Source organism: Heterodontus francisci, chromosome 38 (assembly GCF_036365525.1).
Source record: "Heterodontus francisci isolate sHetFra1 chromosome 38, sHetFra1.hap1, whole genome shotgun sequence".
Classification (NCBI taxonomy): domain Eukaryota; kingdom Metazoa; phylum Chordata; class Chondrichthyes; order Heterodontiformes; family Heterodontidae; genus Heterodontus; species Heterodontus francisci.
The window spans coordinates 42859382-42880072 of record NC_090408.1 but is presented as its reverse complement, the minus strand read 5'-3'; the positions used below and the strand labels follow the sequence as shown (position 1 = coordinate 42880072).

Sequence of the window (20691 nt, the reverse complement as noted above, 5' to 3'; positions counted from 1 at the left end):
TGTGTGTGTGTGTGTGTGTGTCTCTCTCTCTTTTGCAGCTGGCGCAATGTGTCTGTACTTGTGCTGTGATCGATATTTAACCCCTTCATTCTGTTCCTTTAATCTGTAATTTGTCCTGAGTGCTCATTAACACTCTGCTTGCTGGGTAGAGTGGCCTATTTCTCCTGGCTCAGCACAATCTTGTCCAGTATTTATAAAATTTCAAAGGTGTTCTATAATTCTCTTCAAGGAAACTGTTCATCTATTGTATGCAGAATACTGGTTACTTCTGTTGCTCTCGGAACTCTAACCACAGATATATGCCATAGTGTTTCCCTGTTAATGATCAATGTGACCACTGATCATTTTAAATTATTCTTCCTAACCCCTTTGAATTCCCCCTTCCCTTTTACCCCTTTCAGCAATAACACTTCCTGAGTATGGATATGGTTCCATGCTCATAGATAATTTCCTACAGCTCACTCAAGTGACCATTCTTTGTGTGAGGTTAGACAGTGAATCTCAATGTGAAATTTGTTCATTAAAGTGCAATTCATTTATTTGTTCAATGCAGTGCAATTGTTCACTAAAACACATTGGGGAATTCTGCTTTTCAATGTTTTTGAAAGATTATTTGTTCCACTTTAATGCAATGTTTTCTGCCACAAATAATATACCACTCATTTATTTTATGAAAATACTCTTGTACACAAGATACTGTAACAATCCGCTTACATTCTGTAAAGAAACACTTGCTATTTCAAGTGATAATTTACATCTAGAACAGGCTGCAAATCTTGCAGTGAAGCTCCAAATGATGTCCATCATTTTGTAAACATAGGTCAACATTTGCAGGTTCCATCCTAGGGAAGTTGCTTATTTACAAACATTAAATGTAAAATATTAAGAAAATACAGATATCATGTTATTTACACATTGACAAAACACTAAGCGGAGCACAAAGGACATTGTTAGACCTATAAGCAAAATAGCTTCCACAAATTGTAATTTTAATCAGCTCATCACTTTCTGCTCCAGCTGGTTTAACCAACTTTGTCCAACCATCATTCAGAATGAAGCTTGGGCTTTGAGGGAGTCTCATCTCCGACAAAACTTTAAGGCGCTTTAAACAGAGAAACATACACATCTTAATGCACTTTGAGTTCGCAAACTGCTAATTAGAATTATTATTCACATTCTAAATGATTTACTTCATTTCCACAGAAATACACAAATATTTACTTGAACGATTTTCTCAAATATACAGTTTAAATAATTTAAATTTACTCACACGAAGAATACGCTGAAAGACCAATGCTAATACAGCACTACTTTATATTATTGTATCATTAAAGTCCACTAGTGTAAATAATAGAATATTCACTTGAAATTTCAAATTTTTTTTAATTTAATGAGCTTTAATGCAATTTTAATGGAGTCACTGGTCTTGTGGAATGAGACAAAATGCTGACTTTTCCTTTAAGCTCGCTGCCCTTTAATTTGATGAACTGACCTGCTCAGGTAATGCAGATTAGCCTTTGCTTTATTAAATGTCATGCACTGGGATTTACTGTATTATGTTTCAGTGCCCATGTGAATGAGGGAGTTGAGAGTTCAGAAGTGGAGATGAGATGCCCATGACCTAGTGCTGAAATGATGATATATATAAAAAAAATGTTGATCATTTTTGACACTGGTCTGATTTTTTTTATTACCAACCTTATTTAATTTTGGTTTCTAATGATTGCTGTCCACATTGTAATGTATAGGTCCAAATGACAATAGTTGCTACTCACTGCTCCATAGCCTGTGTGTATCTTTTGGATGAGACAAATGGAGGCCCCATCGGCCATCTCAGGTTGGGACATAAAGAATCCCATGGCACTATTTTGAAGAAGAGCAGGGGAGTTCTCCCCAGTGTTCTTGGCCAATATTCATCCCTCAACCAACATCACTAAAACAGATTACCCAGTTATTATTCTTTGTGGGATGATCTTACAGGCAAATTGGCTGCCGTGTTTTCTACATTACAACAGTGATTACACTCCAAAAGTACTTCATTGCCTATAAAGCACTTTGGGATGTCCTGAGGTCGTGAAAGGTGCTAAATCAATATGCAATTAATGATTAAAACTGACAAACGCTGAGCACTGGTTGCCCAAGTCAAAATGATGCTAACTTTTCCTAGCATTCTTAAAATTGCCACACGTCTTAGAGTGGTTTCATTTATCCAAAGGCATAGGATAATATCTACCGTCATCAAGTACAGAGGATGGTCAAGGAATATGTGTCCGAATCAGATCGCCAGTTAGAGATTGGATAGTAGCAAATAGTCCTTGTGGAAATAGATGGATTATGGATCTTAAACTATGCTCAACTGTGCTTTTTTGATATTGGGCCTTTTTGGTTTATGCTCACATATTTTGCGCCTTCTGGATGCAGCTCTATAACCGTGCTCTTTTTTTTTATTAAACATACACAGGAGTCCCAGGCAGAGAACTTACCTTCTGTAATCTCCTCCCCTTTGATTCCAGTATGACTTCTATAAATTGAAGGCAGGATTTTATGTGGATCCCTTGTTTCAGAATAATATCTAAAACTAGCCAAGAGGTAAGCAGGCAATTATACTTGTTAATTGAGGATCACAACATAGGTAGTTAGATTAAGAAAAAATTACATTCTATTTAAAGTTATGTCACAATTAAGGAAATATTTAATACAATGAAGACTGATCCAAAGGGACCTGCTTTCTTAAAATAATGAATGCCTGTTGTACATGTCCATAAGCAATGAAATGTATAATCAGCACATGTCTAAGGGTGGCAGGAGGGTTTGACGTCATTCTAAAACCAAAACAATATAAACACTGTGGCTATGCCAGGAGTGATCACACACTTCAGCTGATTTCAACTTGCCAAAATTGGCATTAATTGGGGGGGGGGGGGGCGGTGCAGGTGGGGAAACAGGCTTAAAATGTAGCCAGTAGACTTACTGCCCCATTAAAACATGTGCTTTAGCTGCCGTCATTTTTAAAGGGTCTTCCTCAGGCCCTGGGAACTGGCTGAAATCCTTTGGGTTCGAAACAGTGAACTGCATCAAGATGTCAGTCTGGCATCCATAGCTCACTGGTTCCATTTAATTGCAAACCAGGTCAAAAAATGGCCCCAGCCTCTTCCACCCCTGGACTGGGAGAGCAGGAGATTGGTAAATTCTGCAGTTGATGGAAGGGAATGTTGGGCAAGGTGTGTAATGGACAGGCAATCCGCTATCGCTGGTTTTGAGCTCCCGCCAAAGTTGAATTTTAGTCCCATGTGGTCAATATGCTGCTTGGTTAGTATCCAACATTTACCAAGTATACCAGTATCTCTAATCCAGCCAGCCCAGCTCTGTGCATTTCATCAGGTCACAATACTAGCCACTTTAAAGGAAAATACTAATCTTGATTGTATTGGTTTGTTAAAGTGTAAGCTTGAATTAGTTTTACATTCTCATGGTTATATAAAGTGAAGATGGACTATATATATAGTGACATATGCACTAAGTGTTCAGCTCCTCAAAGTCAGACAGCTGCTTCATTTGCTCCACCTGCATAGAATGCCTTCTCACCAACTTCTTTTTGGCTTTCATGTCGTTTCGCTTTGGTGAAGATGGCGCCATGGGAACCATAGATTTCAGACACATGGTCAGAGGGGACGAAGGCTTGCTGTTGCACCCTATGTCAGGGATGGGTGGATTGGGATTGACGTTCAATGGTGGCAGATGTCCCGGTCTTGTGTGAGAGATATGATCTAGAAGAAGCGTTCCAGACCCTCTTCTTTCAAGTAGGCCAGGTGGTCTGCGTCGTACAGAACTGGGGGATGTGCTGGAGATACTGTCTAGTGACTCACGGGAGCTGGTTAACAATGTCAGGGGAGAGGTGTTATGTTTCTTTCTTTCAAAAGTAATTTTTCCTGGATCAAATGGATTGGTGACTGAGTCTGAATAAAGCTGGGAGTCTGAATCATAGTGGTCATTGCCTAATCTTCTGCGATGGACAGTGTCTCGCAAGCTCACTGGACCCGTTGAAGCAAAGCTGCTAACAGTATCTTGCTCAGAAGGCAAAGTGCTTCTTCGAGCTAAAGGCTGGTGCTGGGTTTGGCTTTTCTCATAGGATTGCTTGCGGGAAACTGGTGCAGATGTGGAGGGAGTCCTAGAAGTTGAGTCACCTACAAATGGGAAGGTGGATGGATCTTTACTTTCTGTACTGTTGGTTCTGGACAAAGTCGTTCGTTTGGGCAGAGTCAACCCATTGATTCCCTGGATGATCTCATCATCTGGGCTAACTCTTTTGCACTCCTCTTGATAGGCGGAAGCAGCTAAGACAGATGGTGCAATCAAACCCCAGGGCTCTGATTGGAGCCTCTTCAGTTGTGGCAAGCGGGTCCCAATTCTTTTTGGATTCACTTTTCTGGTTGGAGAGCCAGGATCATTGTGGGGTTTGCCAGTGTAACCTCCGGTCTGATGTGACATTACTTGAAAATTAAAGGGTTTTTCATCATCTTGTTCATCAGTGGGCGATGGAGTCAGAGATGTCTTGAGTTCAATATCAGATGGGGACATACAGAGAGCAGGAGTATGTCTTTCCTCTAGTTCTGGTGAAGGTGGGACGTTTAGATACTGTTTTGTTGTTTTTGTACCGGAAGGAGATTTATCAGTAGTTATTATTATGACCTCCTTCCCTTTGGCTTTGCAGGCATTTAGTAGACATTTTAGGACCTCTTTGTCATCTGTGTTGATGGCATAAACCAAGGCTGAGGCACCAGAATGATCCTCCAAGCTTGGATCTGCACCATTGGTGAGCAACAGCGACACAGCTTCCTCTCCAGCTCTCTCAATGCACGCATGCATTAACGCTGTTTTACCAGACTTGTCTTGAATATTTGGGTCTGCCTGATTTTCCAGCAGGTACTTCACCATCTTGGCTTTGCTTACACTTTGCTGGTCAACATGTCTGGTCATACATGCTACCATAAGCGGTGTCTCTCCTCTTTCATTGCTTTCATTGATGTACGCTCCACCTTCTAACAAAAGTCTGGTTAATCTCAACCTCCCCAACCAAACTGCCTTTAGAAGGGAATTCCCATCAGTCCGTAATTCAATAGCATCATCCATAGTGAACTGTATTATTGTAGCTCCTTTAGAAGCGTGACAGACTTGAGAATCTGGGTTAAATGATAAAGGCAAAAATCAATAATATTTCTACAACTAAGTAATAATTCCCTCCATGCGCACTAACTGTATTTTAGTGTCTATCACTTTGTCTGCCTGGAGTTACAAATTGCACAGTTGATAGGTTCTTGGAGTACAGTTTTATTGGTACTCTTACACTGATGAGCTGATGAACCCAGCGGAGTAGAGGTAGTGCTGCACTGATGGAGGTGCCATCTTTTGGATGAGACGTTAAACAAAGGCCTGGTCTGCTCTCTCAGGTGGACATAAACGATCCGATGGCACTACTTCAAACGGGAGTTCACTCCGGTGTCCTGGACCCAATATTTCTCCTTCAACCGCCATTACTGAAAAACAGGTTATTTAGCTATCATGTTGCTGTTTGTGGGAGCTTGCTGTGTGCAAATTTCCTGCCTCATTTCCTATGTTAAGCACTTTGGGACATCCTGAAGTTATGAAATCTTTCTCTAATGACCGCCAAACTCTGCTTTGGTTTGAGATGCACATACTAAAGTGAGATGTGAAACCATCAAAATGAAGTTTGCTCCAGGTGTAGTATAACTCCAGCCTGGTGTAAATCTGTTTTAGAAATCAGACCCCCTGGCAACCATAGAAACTTATTTTTCAATCTTTATAATGTCAGTTGGTAGATCTTCCCCCTTCCGCACACTGTCCTAATATTAAACATTGACTGCCTGAGGTCTGAAGTCTTCCACATCTGTCCATACAGATATAGAGCCTCTTGTAATTAAATTCAACATGAGGGTTAGCTGACAACAGCTTGCACCTTTGACATGGGAAATCAATCCAAGGTACTTCATGGAGGTGTAATCAGACAAAAGTTGACACTGAGCAAAAGAATGAGAAAGTGGAAAGAGTGACAAAAGCTTGGTCGAAAAAGTATCTTTTAAGGATGGCCTTGGTGAGAGGCAGAGAGGTTTGTGGAGGGAATTCCAGAGCTTAGGGCTTAGGTGGCTGAAGGCACGGCCACCAATGGTGGAGCGAAGGAAGTGGGGTATGGACAAGAACCCAGAATTGGAGGAGTGCAGAAATCTGGGAGACTTAAATAAAACATAGAAACATAGAAAATAGGAGCAGGAGTAGGCCATTCGGCCCGTCGGGCCTGCTCCGCCATTCAAAAAAGATCATGGCTGATCATCTAATTCAGTACCCTGTTCCCGCTTTTTCCCCATATCCCTTGATCCCTTTGGCATTAAGAAATATATCTATCTCCTTCTTGAATATATTTAATGATTTGGCCTCCACTGTCTTCTGCGGTAGAGAATTCCACAGGTTCACCACCCTCTGAGTGAAGAAATTTCTCCTCATTTCGGTTCTAAATGGCATACCCCGTATCCTGAGACTGTGACCCCTGGATCTGGACTCCCCAGCCATCGGGAACATCCTCCCTTCATCTAGCCTGTCTTGTCCTGTTAGAAGTTTATAGGTTTCTATGAGATCCCCTCTCATCCTTCTAAACTCTAGTGAATATAGGCCTAGTCAAACAGAACTGATATCAAACAGCTCACCTTTTGAGTCATAGCGAACAGACAAGGCTTCCCAGTGGTAACACAACAATCAGTCCTGAAATCTCACCGCTTCCTTGTTGGAAAACAAATTCTTTTCTGGGCCACCGGAATATATCCACATACAGGGCTTTTTGTTGTATTTAATAGCTCTGCATCTTGGCACTTCCTTACCATCATTTGGCTTGTCAACAGACATCACACGAAGATACAATTTAGCTCAGTAACCAGCCATCTAAGTATTTCAGGCTGAGGCTGCTGGCTCCTGAGAAAATACTCTCCAATTTATAAGAAACGATTCAGGAAGAGGAGGCTGCAAAACAACAGGGGTCTACTGTAGGGAGTATGCTTCAAATGGATCAGAAGTTCTTTGATCTTTGTTAAAGTTAAACAGCTATTCCCAGAGCTGGTGCCAAATAAGACCCCCCCCTCACCAAACCCCAACCCGCACCCAGTACTCTTCACCCCTCCAGCTCCATGTTCAAACCAATGTTAAGCCAAGACCCTGTACTCCAACAGATGGATGTTCAAGCTGTAATGAGGAGAAAGACATCAAACTGGCCAAAGGGTCTTCACCCAAACCCAACTTCAGGCTGACTAAGAGATGTGGCTAGCTGCTGAATATAGGGTTTGTTATTTACTGACACACTGAGGAATTCCTTACTGAAAATAAGATTCTCCCCACAGTGACTTGTAGGGGTTGGAGATTACAGAGAAAGGGAGGGGCAAGGCCACGGAGGGATTTGAAAACAGGATGAGTATTTTAAAATTGAGATGTTGCCAAACTGGGAACCGATGTAGAGGTGATGGGTGGACAGGTCTTGGTGCGAGTTAGGATATGGGCAGCAGAGTTTTGGATGTGCTCAGGTGTATCAGCTGAATATCACACTATACACAGACCAGTCTGATATCAGTGCTTCCAGTATAACTGTGGACTAATTGTCATGCTTAAAGAGCTTTTTTAAAAACAAAATAGCCACTAAATAATTTAGCATGAAACTATCAATCTCAAGAACACAAGAAATAGGAGCATATGTAGACCATACGGCCCATCGAGCCTGCTCCGCCATTCAATACGATCATGGCTGATCTTGGGCTTCAATTCCACTTTCCCGCCTGCTCCTCATATCCCTTGATTCCCTGCGAGACCAAAAATCTATCTATCCCAGTCTTAAATGTCCATAGCTCGCTCAAAGTTGCCACCCAAGTTGATAGGGTTGTTAAGAAGGCATATGGTGTGTTGGCTTTCATTAACAGGGGGATTGAGTTTAAGAGCCACGAGGTTATGCTGCAGCTCTATAAGGCCCTGGTTCGACCACACTTGGAATATTGTGTTCAGTTCTGGTCGCCTCATTATAGGAAGGATGTGGAAGCTTTAGAGAGGGTGCAGAGGAGATTTACCAGGATGCTGCCTGGACTGGAGGGCATGTCTTACGAAGAAAGATTGAGGGAGCTAGGGCTTTTCTCATTGGAGCAAAGAAGGATGAGAGGTGACTTGATAGAGGGGTACAAGATGATGAGAAGCATAGATAGAGTGGATAGCCAGAGACTTTTTCCCAGGGTGGAAAGGGCTATCACCAGGGGGCATAATTTTAAGGTGATTGGAGGAAGGTTTCGGGGAAATGTCAGAGGTAGGTTCTTTACACAGAGAGTGGTGGGTGCGTGGAATGCGCTGCCAGCAGTGGTAGTAGAAGCAGATACATTAGGGACATTTAAGCGACTCTTGGATAGGTACATGGATGATAGTAGAATGAAGGGTAGGTAGGTAGTTTGATCTTAGAGTAGGTTAAAGGTTCGGCACAACATCGTGGGCCGAAGGGCCTGTACTGTGCTGTACTGTTCTATGTTCTATGTTCTATGTATTCAACGATGGAGCATCTACAACCCTCTGGGTAGAGAATTCCAAAGATTCACAACCCTTTGAGTGTAGTAATTTCTCCTCATCTCAGTCCTGAATGATCGGCCCCTTATCCTGATATTGTGTCCCCGTGTTCAAGATTCCCTGAACAGTGGGAACAATCTCTCAGCTTCTACCCTATCCAGCCCTTTCAGAATCTTGTATGTCTCAATCAGATCACCTCTCATTCTTCTAAACTCCAGAGAATATAGGCCCAATTTACTCAGCCTCTCATCATAGGATAACCCCCTCATCCCAGGGAACAATTTAGTAAATCTTCGCTGCACTGCCTCCAGTGCAAGTAAATCCTTTCTTAAATGTGGAGACCAAAACTGCACACAGTATTCCAGATGCAGTCTCACCAATGCCCTGTACAATTTGAGTAAGACTTTTTTATTCCTCTACTCCAATCCCCTTGCAATAAAGGCCAACATGCCAGTTGCCTTCCTAATAGCCTGCTGCACCTGCATGTTAACTTTGTGTGTTCCTTGTACGAGTACGCCCAAGTCTCTCTGAACATCAGCACTTACCAGTTTCACACCTTTTAAAAAAAAATTCTGATTTTCTATTTTTACAACCAAAGTGAACAACTTCACACTTCCCTACATTACACTCTATTTTCCAACTTGTTTTCCACTCACTTATCCTGTCTATATCTCTTTGCAGCCTCTCTATGTTCGTCCCGCAGCTTACCTTTCTACCGAGCTTTGTATCATCAGCAAACTTAGATACATTACTCTCTGTCTCTTCAAGTCATTAATATAGATTGTAAATAGCTGAGGCCCCAGCACTGATCCTTGCAGCACTCCACTATTTGCTGCTGCCAACTTGAAAATGCCCCATTTATGTCCACTCTCTGCTTCCTGTCTGATAACTAATCCTCTATAAATGCTAATATATAACCCCAACACCATGAGCCCTTATCTTGCCCATCAATCTTTTATGTGCCACCTTATCGAATGCCTTTTGGAAATTCAAATATACTACATCTACTGGTTCCCCTTCGACTATCCCACTAGTTACATACTCAAAAAATTCTAATAAATCTGTCAAACAGGATCTCCCTTTAGTAAAACCATGCTGACTTGTTCTAATCATACTATGCTTTTCCAAGTGCAATGTTAAGACTTCCTTAATAATAGTTTCCAGCATCTTCCCAATGACTGATGTTAGGCTCTCTGGCCTGTAGTTCCCTATTTTCTCTCTACCTCCTTTCCAGAAAAGCGGTCTAACACCTGCCAACTTCCAATCTGATGGGACCATTCCTGAATCTAAGGAATTCTGGAAAATCATAGCTAGTGCATCCACTGTCTCTGCAGCTGTCTCTTTCAGAACCCTAGGGTGTAGGCCATCTGGTCCCAGGGACTAGTCAGATTTTAGTCCCTCAAGTTTTTCCAATAATTTTTTTTCGGCTGAGATCAATTTCCTTAATTTCCTCATTCTTTTTAGCCCCTAGGTTGCTGCCTATTTCTGGTTTGGAACTTGTGTCTTCTACTGTGAAGACAGTCACAAAATATTTGTTCAATGCCTCTGCCATTTCCTCATCCCCCATGATGTCTGCCTCTAAAGGACCAACGTCTAGGGCGGCACAGTGGCGCAGTGGTTAGCACTGCAGCCTCACAGCTCCAGCAACTCAGGTTCAATTCCGGGTACTGCCTGTGTGGAGTTTGCAAGTTCTCCCTGTGTCTGCGTGGGTTTTCTCCGGGTGCTCCGGTTTCCTCCCACAAGCCAAAAAAGACTTGCAGGTTGATAGGTAAATTGGCCATTATAAATTGTCACTAGTATAGGTAGGTGGTAGGGAAATATAGGGACAGGTGGGGATGTTTGGTGGGAATATGGGATTAGTGTAGGATTAGTCTCAATGGGTGGTTGACGGTCGGCACAGACTCGATGGGCCGAAGGGCCTGTTTCAGTGCTGTATCTCTAATCTAATCTAGTCTACTTTAGCTACTCCCTTCCTTTTTATGTACTTATAAAGGTTCTTACAATCTGTTTTATGAGACAGAGTGATTTCACTCTGTCTCATAAAACAGATTGTAAGAACGTGATTTCACTCTGTCTGGCAAAAGGGATGTAAGCAGGGATGCTATTAAAATTGTTCAACCTGTGCAATTGCACAGAGTCCCCGCAAGATAAATACTGCCCTGAATGTTAGACCTCCTCAGGCTGTCCAACCCCAAAATGTTGAGTGTAAAATCATCGGCATCAACTGCAAATCCCTTGGGTGACTGGACTGTGCTCCATGCTCTCTCTGCATTCTCTTCTAGCCCTATAGCCATGTTGCCCTCAGTCGGGACCACTGTGCAGCCCCCTCCTCTCTCCCTGTACTCCACCATTGGTGGTCCTATGCTCTACATTCTCTTCTTAAACCCCTTTTGCCTTGCTTTATCTCTCCCTATTTCCAAAAGACTCCCAAAAAACCCATCTCTTGCACCTCACCTTCGGTTACTTCCTGTAACTTTTCTCCCAGTTCCTGGTCTATGTCCATTTCCATCCCCCTCTTCCCTTGTATAGGACCTTGGGACATTTATATAGACTGATACAGCATGGAAGGAGGCCATTCAGCCCATCATGTCTGTGCCAGCTCTTTGAAAGAGCTATCCAATCAGTCCTCCCTATGTTAAAGGTACTGTTAATAATGTTCTACTGATGCAGTATGGAAGGTGGTGGTCTCTCAAAGATGGGATTCAGTGTGTTCTTGGGACTATCTTGTCATCTTGGTAAAAGGAGCAGAGTTCAGCTAGGTACTAAAGAATTCAGCTGAAGTTGCAGCCACCACTCACAGTTACTGAGAGGTAGATAAAACAATTCCTGGAGCTCTCAGTTGCAGGAAGACATATCAATCAGCTCTCTACATGTTTGGGAAGGTTCTGGTGAAGCAAGTCACAGATCTGAAATCAATTCAGAGCTTCAGTCCATTTTCCCAATCTGGATCAAAGATTTCAGTAAGGTCTGATAATGGGCTTCATTTCCCTTTTATTTGTGGATTCTGCTAATTAGATTCAACAATAAGGAGCTTGGTGACCATTCCTAAAAAATCTTATTCCTGTTATTCGGATTGGAATTAGCATTACATTGGTGCTTAAATAATTGAGTAATAAGTGACTGAGGGATGTAGTTGTATTGCAGAATTGTTGGGGAATTCGAATGAACTGAAATGCAAGGAAAATAAGGAAATTTTAGTGGTAATTGAACTATATTTCCCAGCCATCCATAGTCAATTTCAGAACATTCATGTACTCAACTCTTTGTCTCACGTACCTACAGGAATTGGCAGCTAAATGATCTGGAGAGATTGACTCGTTTTTCTTTGGGCAGTTTGGTGATCAGATTCATGAGTAAATGTGCTTGTATGCTTCGGCTGGAGAGTTGTGTGGTTTCTCCCTTGTCCCTTTATTGGTTCTGTCTGGTTAGGGTAGACCGGAATGTTTAACCCTGAATATGGTTTATCCTGTCCCTCATTAAGGAAAGCTTGCTGGTCACACTGAGTGCAAAAGGTGGAAGAATACTTGCACCATTAACAGTAGCTTCTGTAGGCTTAAGCTTCATCCCAATTATTTTCAAAATGTCAACACACTCATGTACACAGTCCTAAATCTTCAAAACGTCACAGTCAAAGCTCAAGGGTCTTTTAAGATGAGGGAGTTTCCTGATTTTGGACAGTAGATGGCACAATACTCCACATGACCTAAAAAAAATCATCTGAAGTCAGAGCTCGGAATAAGGTGACTGCACTTCGGATGTTGAATGCTCCTGCGATTAGAATAATAAAGATTTTACTTGGCAATATGCTTGTGTGGGACATTTTTGTACATCACACTATAACAAAATATATTTAGAAACAGTTTGATAGTTGTTATAATGCTAAGTATTTAACAAGGCACTGTACTTCAAGTGCAGCAAATGTCAAACTACTTCAGTTTGATACTTAGATACTTCTAAATAATTAGAATTGGATTGAATTGGTTAATTAACGTTATCAGGTGTGGATTAAACTGTTATGAGATATATGCCAGCCACTGACTCTAGGTCTCTTACTGCATTGATTTCAGAATCCTTGTCCTCATTTACAAATCGCTCCCCAGCCTCACTCCCCACTACCTCTATAACCTGCTCCAGATCTTCCTCCCCACTCTGTCAGTCAGTGATAGAGATTTCAGTGACCTTCATTCCTTCATTCTCTTTTTAAACATCCCCACATTGCTCCAGCTCTTTACACTATTGAAAGTGTCTTTAAGATTCACCTCATCGCCCTGCTCCTGCTTGTGTCCCACTCTCACCCTCCCCACTTTATGAAACACCTTGGACATGTTGCTCTATAAATATATGTACAAGTTGTTTTTGTAACGAAAAAGATGACCAGATAAAGAATAAATTCCTCTTTGATATCCAGTAATTGACAGGATGTTCTTTATATTTTGCTGGCTTAATCTACACATTTCTATTGCAATCAAAGTATTTAATTTGATATTAATTAAATAAATATTAACTATTAATAACAAGGTATTACAATATTCCCATAAGGGTTATAGCTGTATTTAATTCTTACAGAGAAATCAGGGGTTGTAATTTTTCTAACAGTGATGAATACTAATGATATAAATCTACAACATTGGACTGAAGCACTAATATTAAGCAAATAATTCAGGTTTTCATCATGAAAATGTAAATGGAAAGGAAATAAAAGAATTGTCTTTACTCCAGTGTGGCATATCATTGAGAGGGTGAGGTGGATAGTGATCCCCATGGTATTGATCATATAGAGAGTGTGAAAAACAAATGCTGCATGGGCAACGAATAGATTGGGAATAATGGAAGAGCTGCAACAGTCTGAGAGAAAAAGAAACAGAGGCAGTTAGGGACAGACAGAGAAATAAAGACAAACAGAAAGACAGACAGAGAGACACAGCAATGGGCAATAAACGAGAGACCACACTGGAATTAAATTACTGTCCATGGTGCTGATCCTGCAGCTCCCTCCAATATTGTAACATTATTGCTATTAATACTGTGTTCTGACCTGAAACGTTAACTGTTTTTCTCTTCACAGATGCTGCCAGACCTGCTGAGTATTCCCAGCATTTTACCTTTTTATTTCAGATTTTCAGCATCTGCAGTATTTTGCTTTTGTCTGACATTGTCATTCCTCTCCTCCCCATTCTGTGTACATCTGTCACAATCTCTCTCACTCCTTACCACTCATATTCTCCCCTCCCTCTGTATGTCTGCCTCTCTGAGTTTTCTCTCGATGCCTTACAACCCCTCTATTCACAGATATATTAAACTCTGATGAAAGGTCATCAACCTGAAACGTTAACGTTGTTTCTCTCTCCACTGGCCTGCTCAGTATTTCCAGCATTTTCTGTTTAATATAAAACTCTTGTTGTATCTATCCAATCTCTCCCTCTATGTCTCTCTATCTCCCCCCTGACATTCTCCCTTCCAGAGAGAAATCTATTACCCACACTGCGGCGCCGCGTTGCTTCTCACAAACCCTGTTCACCATTTGCTAATTTATTTCCCCTATTTGATGTAGAGAAGCTCACAAATCTGCGTTTCCTCTCCGGCGAGGGCAGGCGGTGAGCGCAACTGGTGTGTTTAAAGAGAAGCCTGGTAGCTAGCCCGCTGTCCAGGAGCCCCGCTTGCATTACCCGGGTGGGGGTGCCCGGGACCCAAACCAGAAAGACGGGACCATCCGCCCACACTTACCGGGAGCTGAGAAAGAGCACAGACAGTGCCAGGCTTTAACCGGGGGTTAAGTGAGTCTGAGAGGACTGTTTGGGAACCTTACTGGGGGGCAGAACCGGTAGAAAATTAGCCCAAGTAGGGAATTCCGGAATCCCTTACAGCGGGCGGGTTATAGTCTCTTCCAGATTTCCTTCAGTCTAAAAGCAGCGACTCAAACCCCTAATTGTAAATGAATTTGGTTAAATGTCGGCTTCATTCTGGCAGATCCCTGGGTCAGTTAATGGCATCAAATCTCCCGGCGGTGCCAATATAAACACCAATACCATTTCTGTATGGATTTTTTAGCACAGAGGCCAACGTGGGGATTTACAATTGATAAATGTGCGGCACCCCGTGGCCGAATACCCGGCTGTGCCCCAGTGAAGATATTTGAAAAAAAAGTGCAGTATTTCAAACAGAAAAGAAATCCTCTCGGATTGAACAAAATAATAAGTTAAAACCACGCGTGCACCAAAATGCAGCGATATTCCTGAACTCTGTAATACCCATCGGCATGTGGCGGGGGTTTATCAGTGTAAATGTATATATAACAACCTGGATTTCACTTCATTTATCATTTGACAAACCGCGGGTGCAAAAATTAGAGATTGCAAAAGATTAATGTATTTATTATAAATCGCAGATGGAGCTTTAATTTTTTTTAAATTTAAAAGTGGTCCCATGTTTCGAAGTTTTAATAAAACACAATTCTAGAAAAGATACAGGAATAAATAAGCAGCCTTACCGTTTGAAAATGAGCCCGGCTCCACTGCAGGTTTTGACAGAGCATGATGCCTTTTTCCCAGTTGCAGTTTTCCGCAACCGCCAGAAGTCTCTGAATCTCTTCAAATTTTACGTTTAAAAAAAAAATCCAAAAATAAAGCTGCGAGAAATCGGTTTATTTCCCAACTGCGGCAGCCACGGAAGAGGGACTAGCAAATCTTATGCAGATTTACATTTCCTACTGTAATTAGAACTATAATTCTATTTTGCAAAGAAAATTGATAAATGAGTGGACTTTTGCGGGTGTAGCTGTGTGTGGCGATGCCCTGTGTCTGTCGGTCCACTCGCCCTGCAGTGCAGCTCCAGGTTGTACCGGATTTGGGGTGAGCTCAGATGGAGAGATCAGGTTTATAAATAACCTTTTTTTTCATTTGTTGGAAGAAATACGATTGCGTGTACGTCACGAACGTCATCCCCAAAATAACCACGTAACTAGTGTGGAAAGTATTCCCCATCCTCCAACTATTCCTCAGCATCTCCTGGAAATAACTCCTTCGTGTTTTAAAAAAAACTCTGCTGTTAAATAATGTCACCAGTCCTGGTCTGCTTGTGTGTTTTCAGAAGCAGTAGTTTTGGAAAGGCTCAGGACATTTACCAACCCATGTTCAATTGGGATAGAGTCTATGAGTAATTTGAGACGTGGTGAGTGGGATGCGCTTGGGAGGGAGAGGTGACTTTGGACCTGTAGTTGCCGAAGCTCTCCAGCACTTGGGGCTTTCCTCGCTTCATGTCTGGCTCTGTTGTAAAGTAATTGATGAGAGGTTGCTTGTTGCGATTAGTCAGTTACATGGATCATAGGACCACCAGGATGGTAGAAGTTGAATTAGGTGGGCCTTGTGCAGAAGTCTTAGTGGGCAGCACTGTTACCTTTGAGTTAGTAAATCATGGATTCAGCTCCCACTCTAGGGACTTAAATGCAAAATAAATACCATAGATGCTGGAAAGCTGTCATAAAAACTGAAAATTGTAAAGCAGCATCTGTGAAGAGAGGAATGTTGGATTAACATTTTAGGTCTGACAGGCTAGATACAGGGAGGATGTTCCTGATGGCTGGGGAGTCCAGAACCAGGGGTCACAGTCTCAGGATACAGGATATGTCATTTAGAACCGAGATGAGGAGAAATTTCTTCACTCAGAGGGTGGTGAACCTGTGGAATTCTCTACCACAGAAGGCAGTGGAGGCCACGTCATTAAATATATTCAAGAAGGGGATAGATATATTTCTTAATGCCAAAGGGATCAAGGGATACGGGGAGAAAGCGGGAACAGGGTACTGAATTAGACGATCAGCCGTGATCTTTTTTGAATGGCAGAGCAGGCCCGAAGGGCTGAATGGCCTACTCCTGCTCCTATTTTCTGTGTTTTTATGTCTTTCATTCGAAGCTCAGTCACAGATGAACAACACAGCTCCAAACCATTGCCAAGCATCTTAGATTCCGACAAAAGATCATTGACCTGAATCTCTGAGCAACTGAGTATCTGGCATTGAAAGATTCAACAGTTCAGCTATTGCAATTTAAACATTTTGTACAAGTCCATTCTGAATGCAATACAGAACACTTTCTCTCTGAGCTTATTAAAGAATTTACCTTTTTATAGCACCTTTCATGTTTTCAGGAAATCCCAAAGCACTTTGCTTCTAATGAATTAATTTTGAAGTGTAGTCACTGTTGTTATGTAAGCAAACACAAGACAATGAGATAAATGACCAATTCATTCATTTTAATAAAAACAAAATACCGCAGAAGCTGGAAATCTGAAATAAAAACAGAAAGTGCTGGAAAATACACAGCAGGTCTGGCAGCATCTGTGACGACAGAAACAAAGTTAACGTTTCAGGTCAGTGACCTTTCATCAGAACAGACCTGAAACATTAACTTTGCTTCTCTCTTCACAGATGCTGCCAGATCTGCTGAGTATTTTCCAGCACTTTTTGTTTTTATTTCATTCATTTTAATGTTGTTGGTCAAGGGATAAATGTTGGTCAGGACAAAAGGGAAACTCTCCTGCTTTTCTTCGGAATGAGGCACGGCCTCAGTTTAACATCTCTGCCAAATAACAACACCTCCCCTCATGTTAAATCCCCTTCAAATTGTCTGCTCCTCTACATTCACACAAGTATGAACTGTAAAGTCCATTGGTCACAACATCTAGTTCATGGTCCTTGGGTTGTAAAGAGTGTTTATATTGGCATTGAATGAAGACAGGATCTGCTCTGATGCCCTTCATGGTTGAACAGCCTGCCAACACTGTAAGTGCAGGCTCATGCATGAAAATGCTCATTTGGACATGGAGAATTGAGCAACCCTGTCATTTTAGATTTAGAGATACAGCACTGAAACAGGCCCTTCGGCCCACCGAGTCTGTGCCGACCATTAACCACCCATTTATACTAATCCTACACTAATCTCATATTCCTACCACATCCTCACCTGTCCCTATATTCCCCTACCACCTACCTATACTAGTGACAATTTATAACAGCCTATCAACCTGCAAGTCTTTTTTGGCTGTGGGAGGAAACCGGAGCACCCGGAGGAAACCCACGCAGACACAGGGAGAACTTGCAAACTCCACACAGGCAGTACCCAGAATTGAACCCGGGTCGCTGGAGCTGTGAGGCTGCGGTGCTAACCACTGCGCCACTGTGCCTGCTGTCATGCAGGCCCTCACCTGCCAAGAACGAGGCCGTTAATTTTGCCATATGAACATTCATTTTAAAACTGTTACTGGAGTGAAAAAGAACTTGTTAAAAAACCCATGATAGACCCTTAATTAAAAGCAAAATACTGCAGATGCTGGAAATCTGAAATATAAACAAGAAATGCTGGAACCACTCAGCAGGTCTGGCAGCATCTGTGGAGAGAGTAACAGAATTAATGTTTCAGGTCAGTGACTGCAGAAAGGTCACTGACCTGAAACGTTAACTCTGCTTCTCTCTCCACAGATGCTGCCTGACCTGTTGAGTGTTTCCAGTATTTCTTGTTTTTATCCCATGATGGACCCTTGGCTGGCAAGACATTTGCATATTAATAGACAATGCTTGGAAGAACAAAGGAGCCATTCCCTGCTGCAATACAATCCACAAACAGAAGTGGTCAAACCAGTTAGTCACATGACTAACCTGCTTGGCAACCTGGGTTTTTCTGAATTGTACAGTTTGAACTCAGAGACGGCAGAAAGTCTGTTTGCTCCTAAACTGAGAAGATCTCTCCTGTCTGCTCCCACCTCTTTCTCACAAGCCTCTGAATCCACTGAAGACACATGAACCCCAAGAGAGAAAAGTCTCCTACAGTGAACAAGGTTTAAGAAGAATACTGGGCCCCAACGAAAAGCAAGATCTGCCTACAATCAAGGACTCTATAGTGAGCTCAAAAAACCGTAACAAAAACTCTTCAGATATTACCTCAAATATTTCCACTTTATTTTTCTTCAGCTCTTTTCTGTCTCTATTTGCATGTGTGCATTGCGTATGTATGCTAGCGTGGGCGCATCATGTATCCATAGGTGTTAACCAAATTAGAGTTTAAGTTTAGTAAATTTCAACCTTTCTTCTTTAAACCTATGAAAGCCTGTTTGTGCTGGTTTCTTTGCCTTATAATTGAAAAGCGGTGAACAAGGATTCACCAAGGGGGAGCTAAAAACACGGTGTGTCTAAAATTAAACCCTGTTATGGTAAGACCAGGTGAAGGCTGAAAGGGACCCCTAGACCCCTTTCTCACTGGGTCGTAGCAAATCTGTACATCAAGGGAGAAGAAAAGGGGCAAAATTTGAAAACAAAGAATCTTTGGGCTTGAAATGGATTTAGGTTAAATAATAATTACCTACAATGATTTCCATATCTAACTCATACATCAATGATATCTGTACCCTTTGGCTATGTTATCCTTTATATAACTGTTTATATGGCATAGCAACCATTACATATATTTTGGTTATTAAATGGTAATGCATTTGTATAATCTTTTCGGACTGTGGACTGAGGCTCTTTTCTTACCCATTCAATGCCAGTTAATATTCCAAAAATAGTCCCTTTTAACAGTTTGTCGCAGTGCTAATCTAAATCTCTCCCTGTGACTCACTGTAAATATAAGTATATTTATAGCACTCTTTGAATATGTTTTTGCCATTCAGCTGTCTCTTACCCAGATGATATAAGATCGGCACATGGTTGATAAAAAAAAATCAAAATGGGGGTCATGATCTGAAATTGTTGAACATTTTTTATAACCATCTGCTGGTCTTAAACATGTTTTTCGTGTTTTTGCTTTTGGACAGAGCTGTTCATTATTCTACCATTAACACTCTCTCTGGACAAATGCTTTGTCATTTACTACAACTGTCTCAGTCACATCTCAGTTGGTAGTTGTTGGACATTGTCACTTATCCTGTGAAATGCTTCCAGTTAATGGGATTTAGCCTGGTTTGATTTGTTCTGGGTTTTGATGCAGTTATAACCCACTGACTGTAACATATTCAGAGGAATCTTAATTTCTGATATTTCCTTACTTTGCCCACTTTCTCCACAAAGGACAAGGCAGGGATGTTAAAATAGTTAACATTTCATCATGTATGATTCAGAACAAGTGAAATGCCTGTTAAATTTTTTGTTGATTCATACATCAATTTTCTGGAAGGAATTGCCACTGATCTCTTAAATTTTTTAATTGAAGTATTGTCACAAGACAGCCTTACTGACTCCATACAGAATTAGGATAGTAATATAGGCAATATTAGTGTACAAATGCTTAACCTGTTTATATAAAATTGCATTATCCCTATTTTAATGAAAACATTAACACATTTATTTAAGTAGATCAACGTCTTTATTAAAATCACAGGCAAATAAATTCACGCAAATATGTTCCGGCCCTAAAATTGAGCCATAGGATGTTGTGTTACAGACACTTAATGTGTTTAGCTCAAATTCATCCAAAATTCGGCTCCCATTTTCCTAACTCGCACTAAGTCCTGTTCACCCATCACTGACCTACATTGGCTCCCGGTCCAACATCACCTTTATTTTAAAATGCTTATTCTTGTCTTCAAATCCCTCCATGGCCTTGCCCCTCCTTAGCTCTGTAACCTCCACAAGCCCCTTTGAGATATCTGTGTTCCTCCACTCTGACCTCTTGTGCACTCCCACTCCCTTGGCTGACCCTTGGTGGCCATGCCTTCAGCTGCCTTGGCCCTAAGCTCTAGAAATCCCTCCCTAAGCCTCTCCATCTTTCCACCATTCTTTTGTCCTTTAAGGTGCTCCTTAATACTTTCACTTTGACCAAGCTGTTAATCACCTGTTCTAATGTCTTCCTTTTGGTTTGGTGTCAGTTTTTTTGTCTGATTATGCTCTTGCAAAATGCATTGGGACTGTTTACTAAATTAAAGACACTCTTTCAGACAGCTGGCATGGACTTAATGGGGCAAATTGCCTCATTCTGTGTTCTAACCATTGCATGATATGATAAACCGAAGATGCGGTTGTTGAAATTCCTCTCTCCATTACTTTAGAGATGTTGGTAGCCCACTAATTTTAAGTAGGTTGATTGATGACTGCACTAAAATAGTTCCGGA

General features: G+C 41.6%; 1 protein-coding gene across 1 annotated transcript; it reads right to left on the bottom strand.

Annotated features, from left to right (window-relative positions):
- Positions 1-3516: 3516 nt before the first annotated feature.
- Positions 3517-5130, bottom strand: ankrd34c (ankyrin repeat domain 34C). Its single transcript, XM_068018230.1, has one exon. It carries the CDS (start codon positions 5128-5130, stop codon positions 3517-3519), a length of 1614 nt encoding a protein of 537 aa, XP_067874331.1.
- Between the last annotated feature and the right edge of the window lie 15561 nt (positions 5131-20691).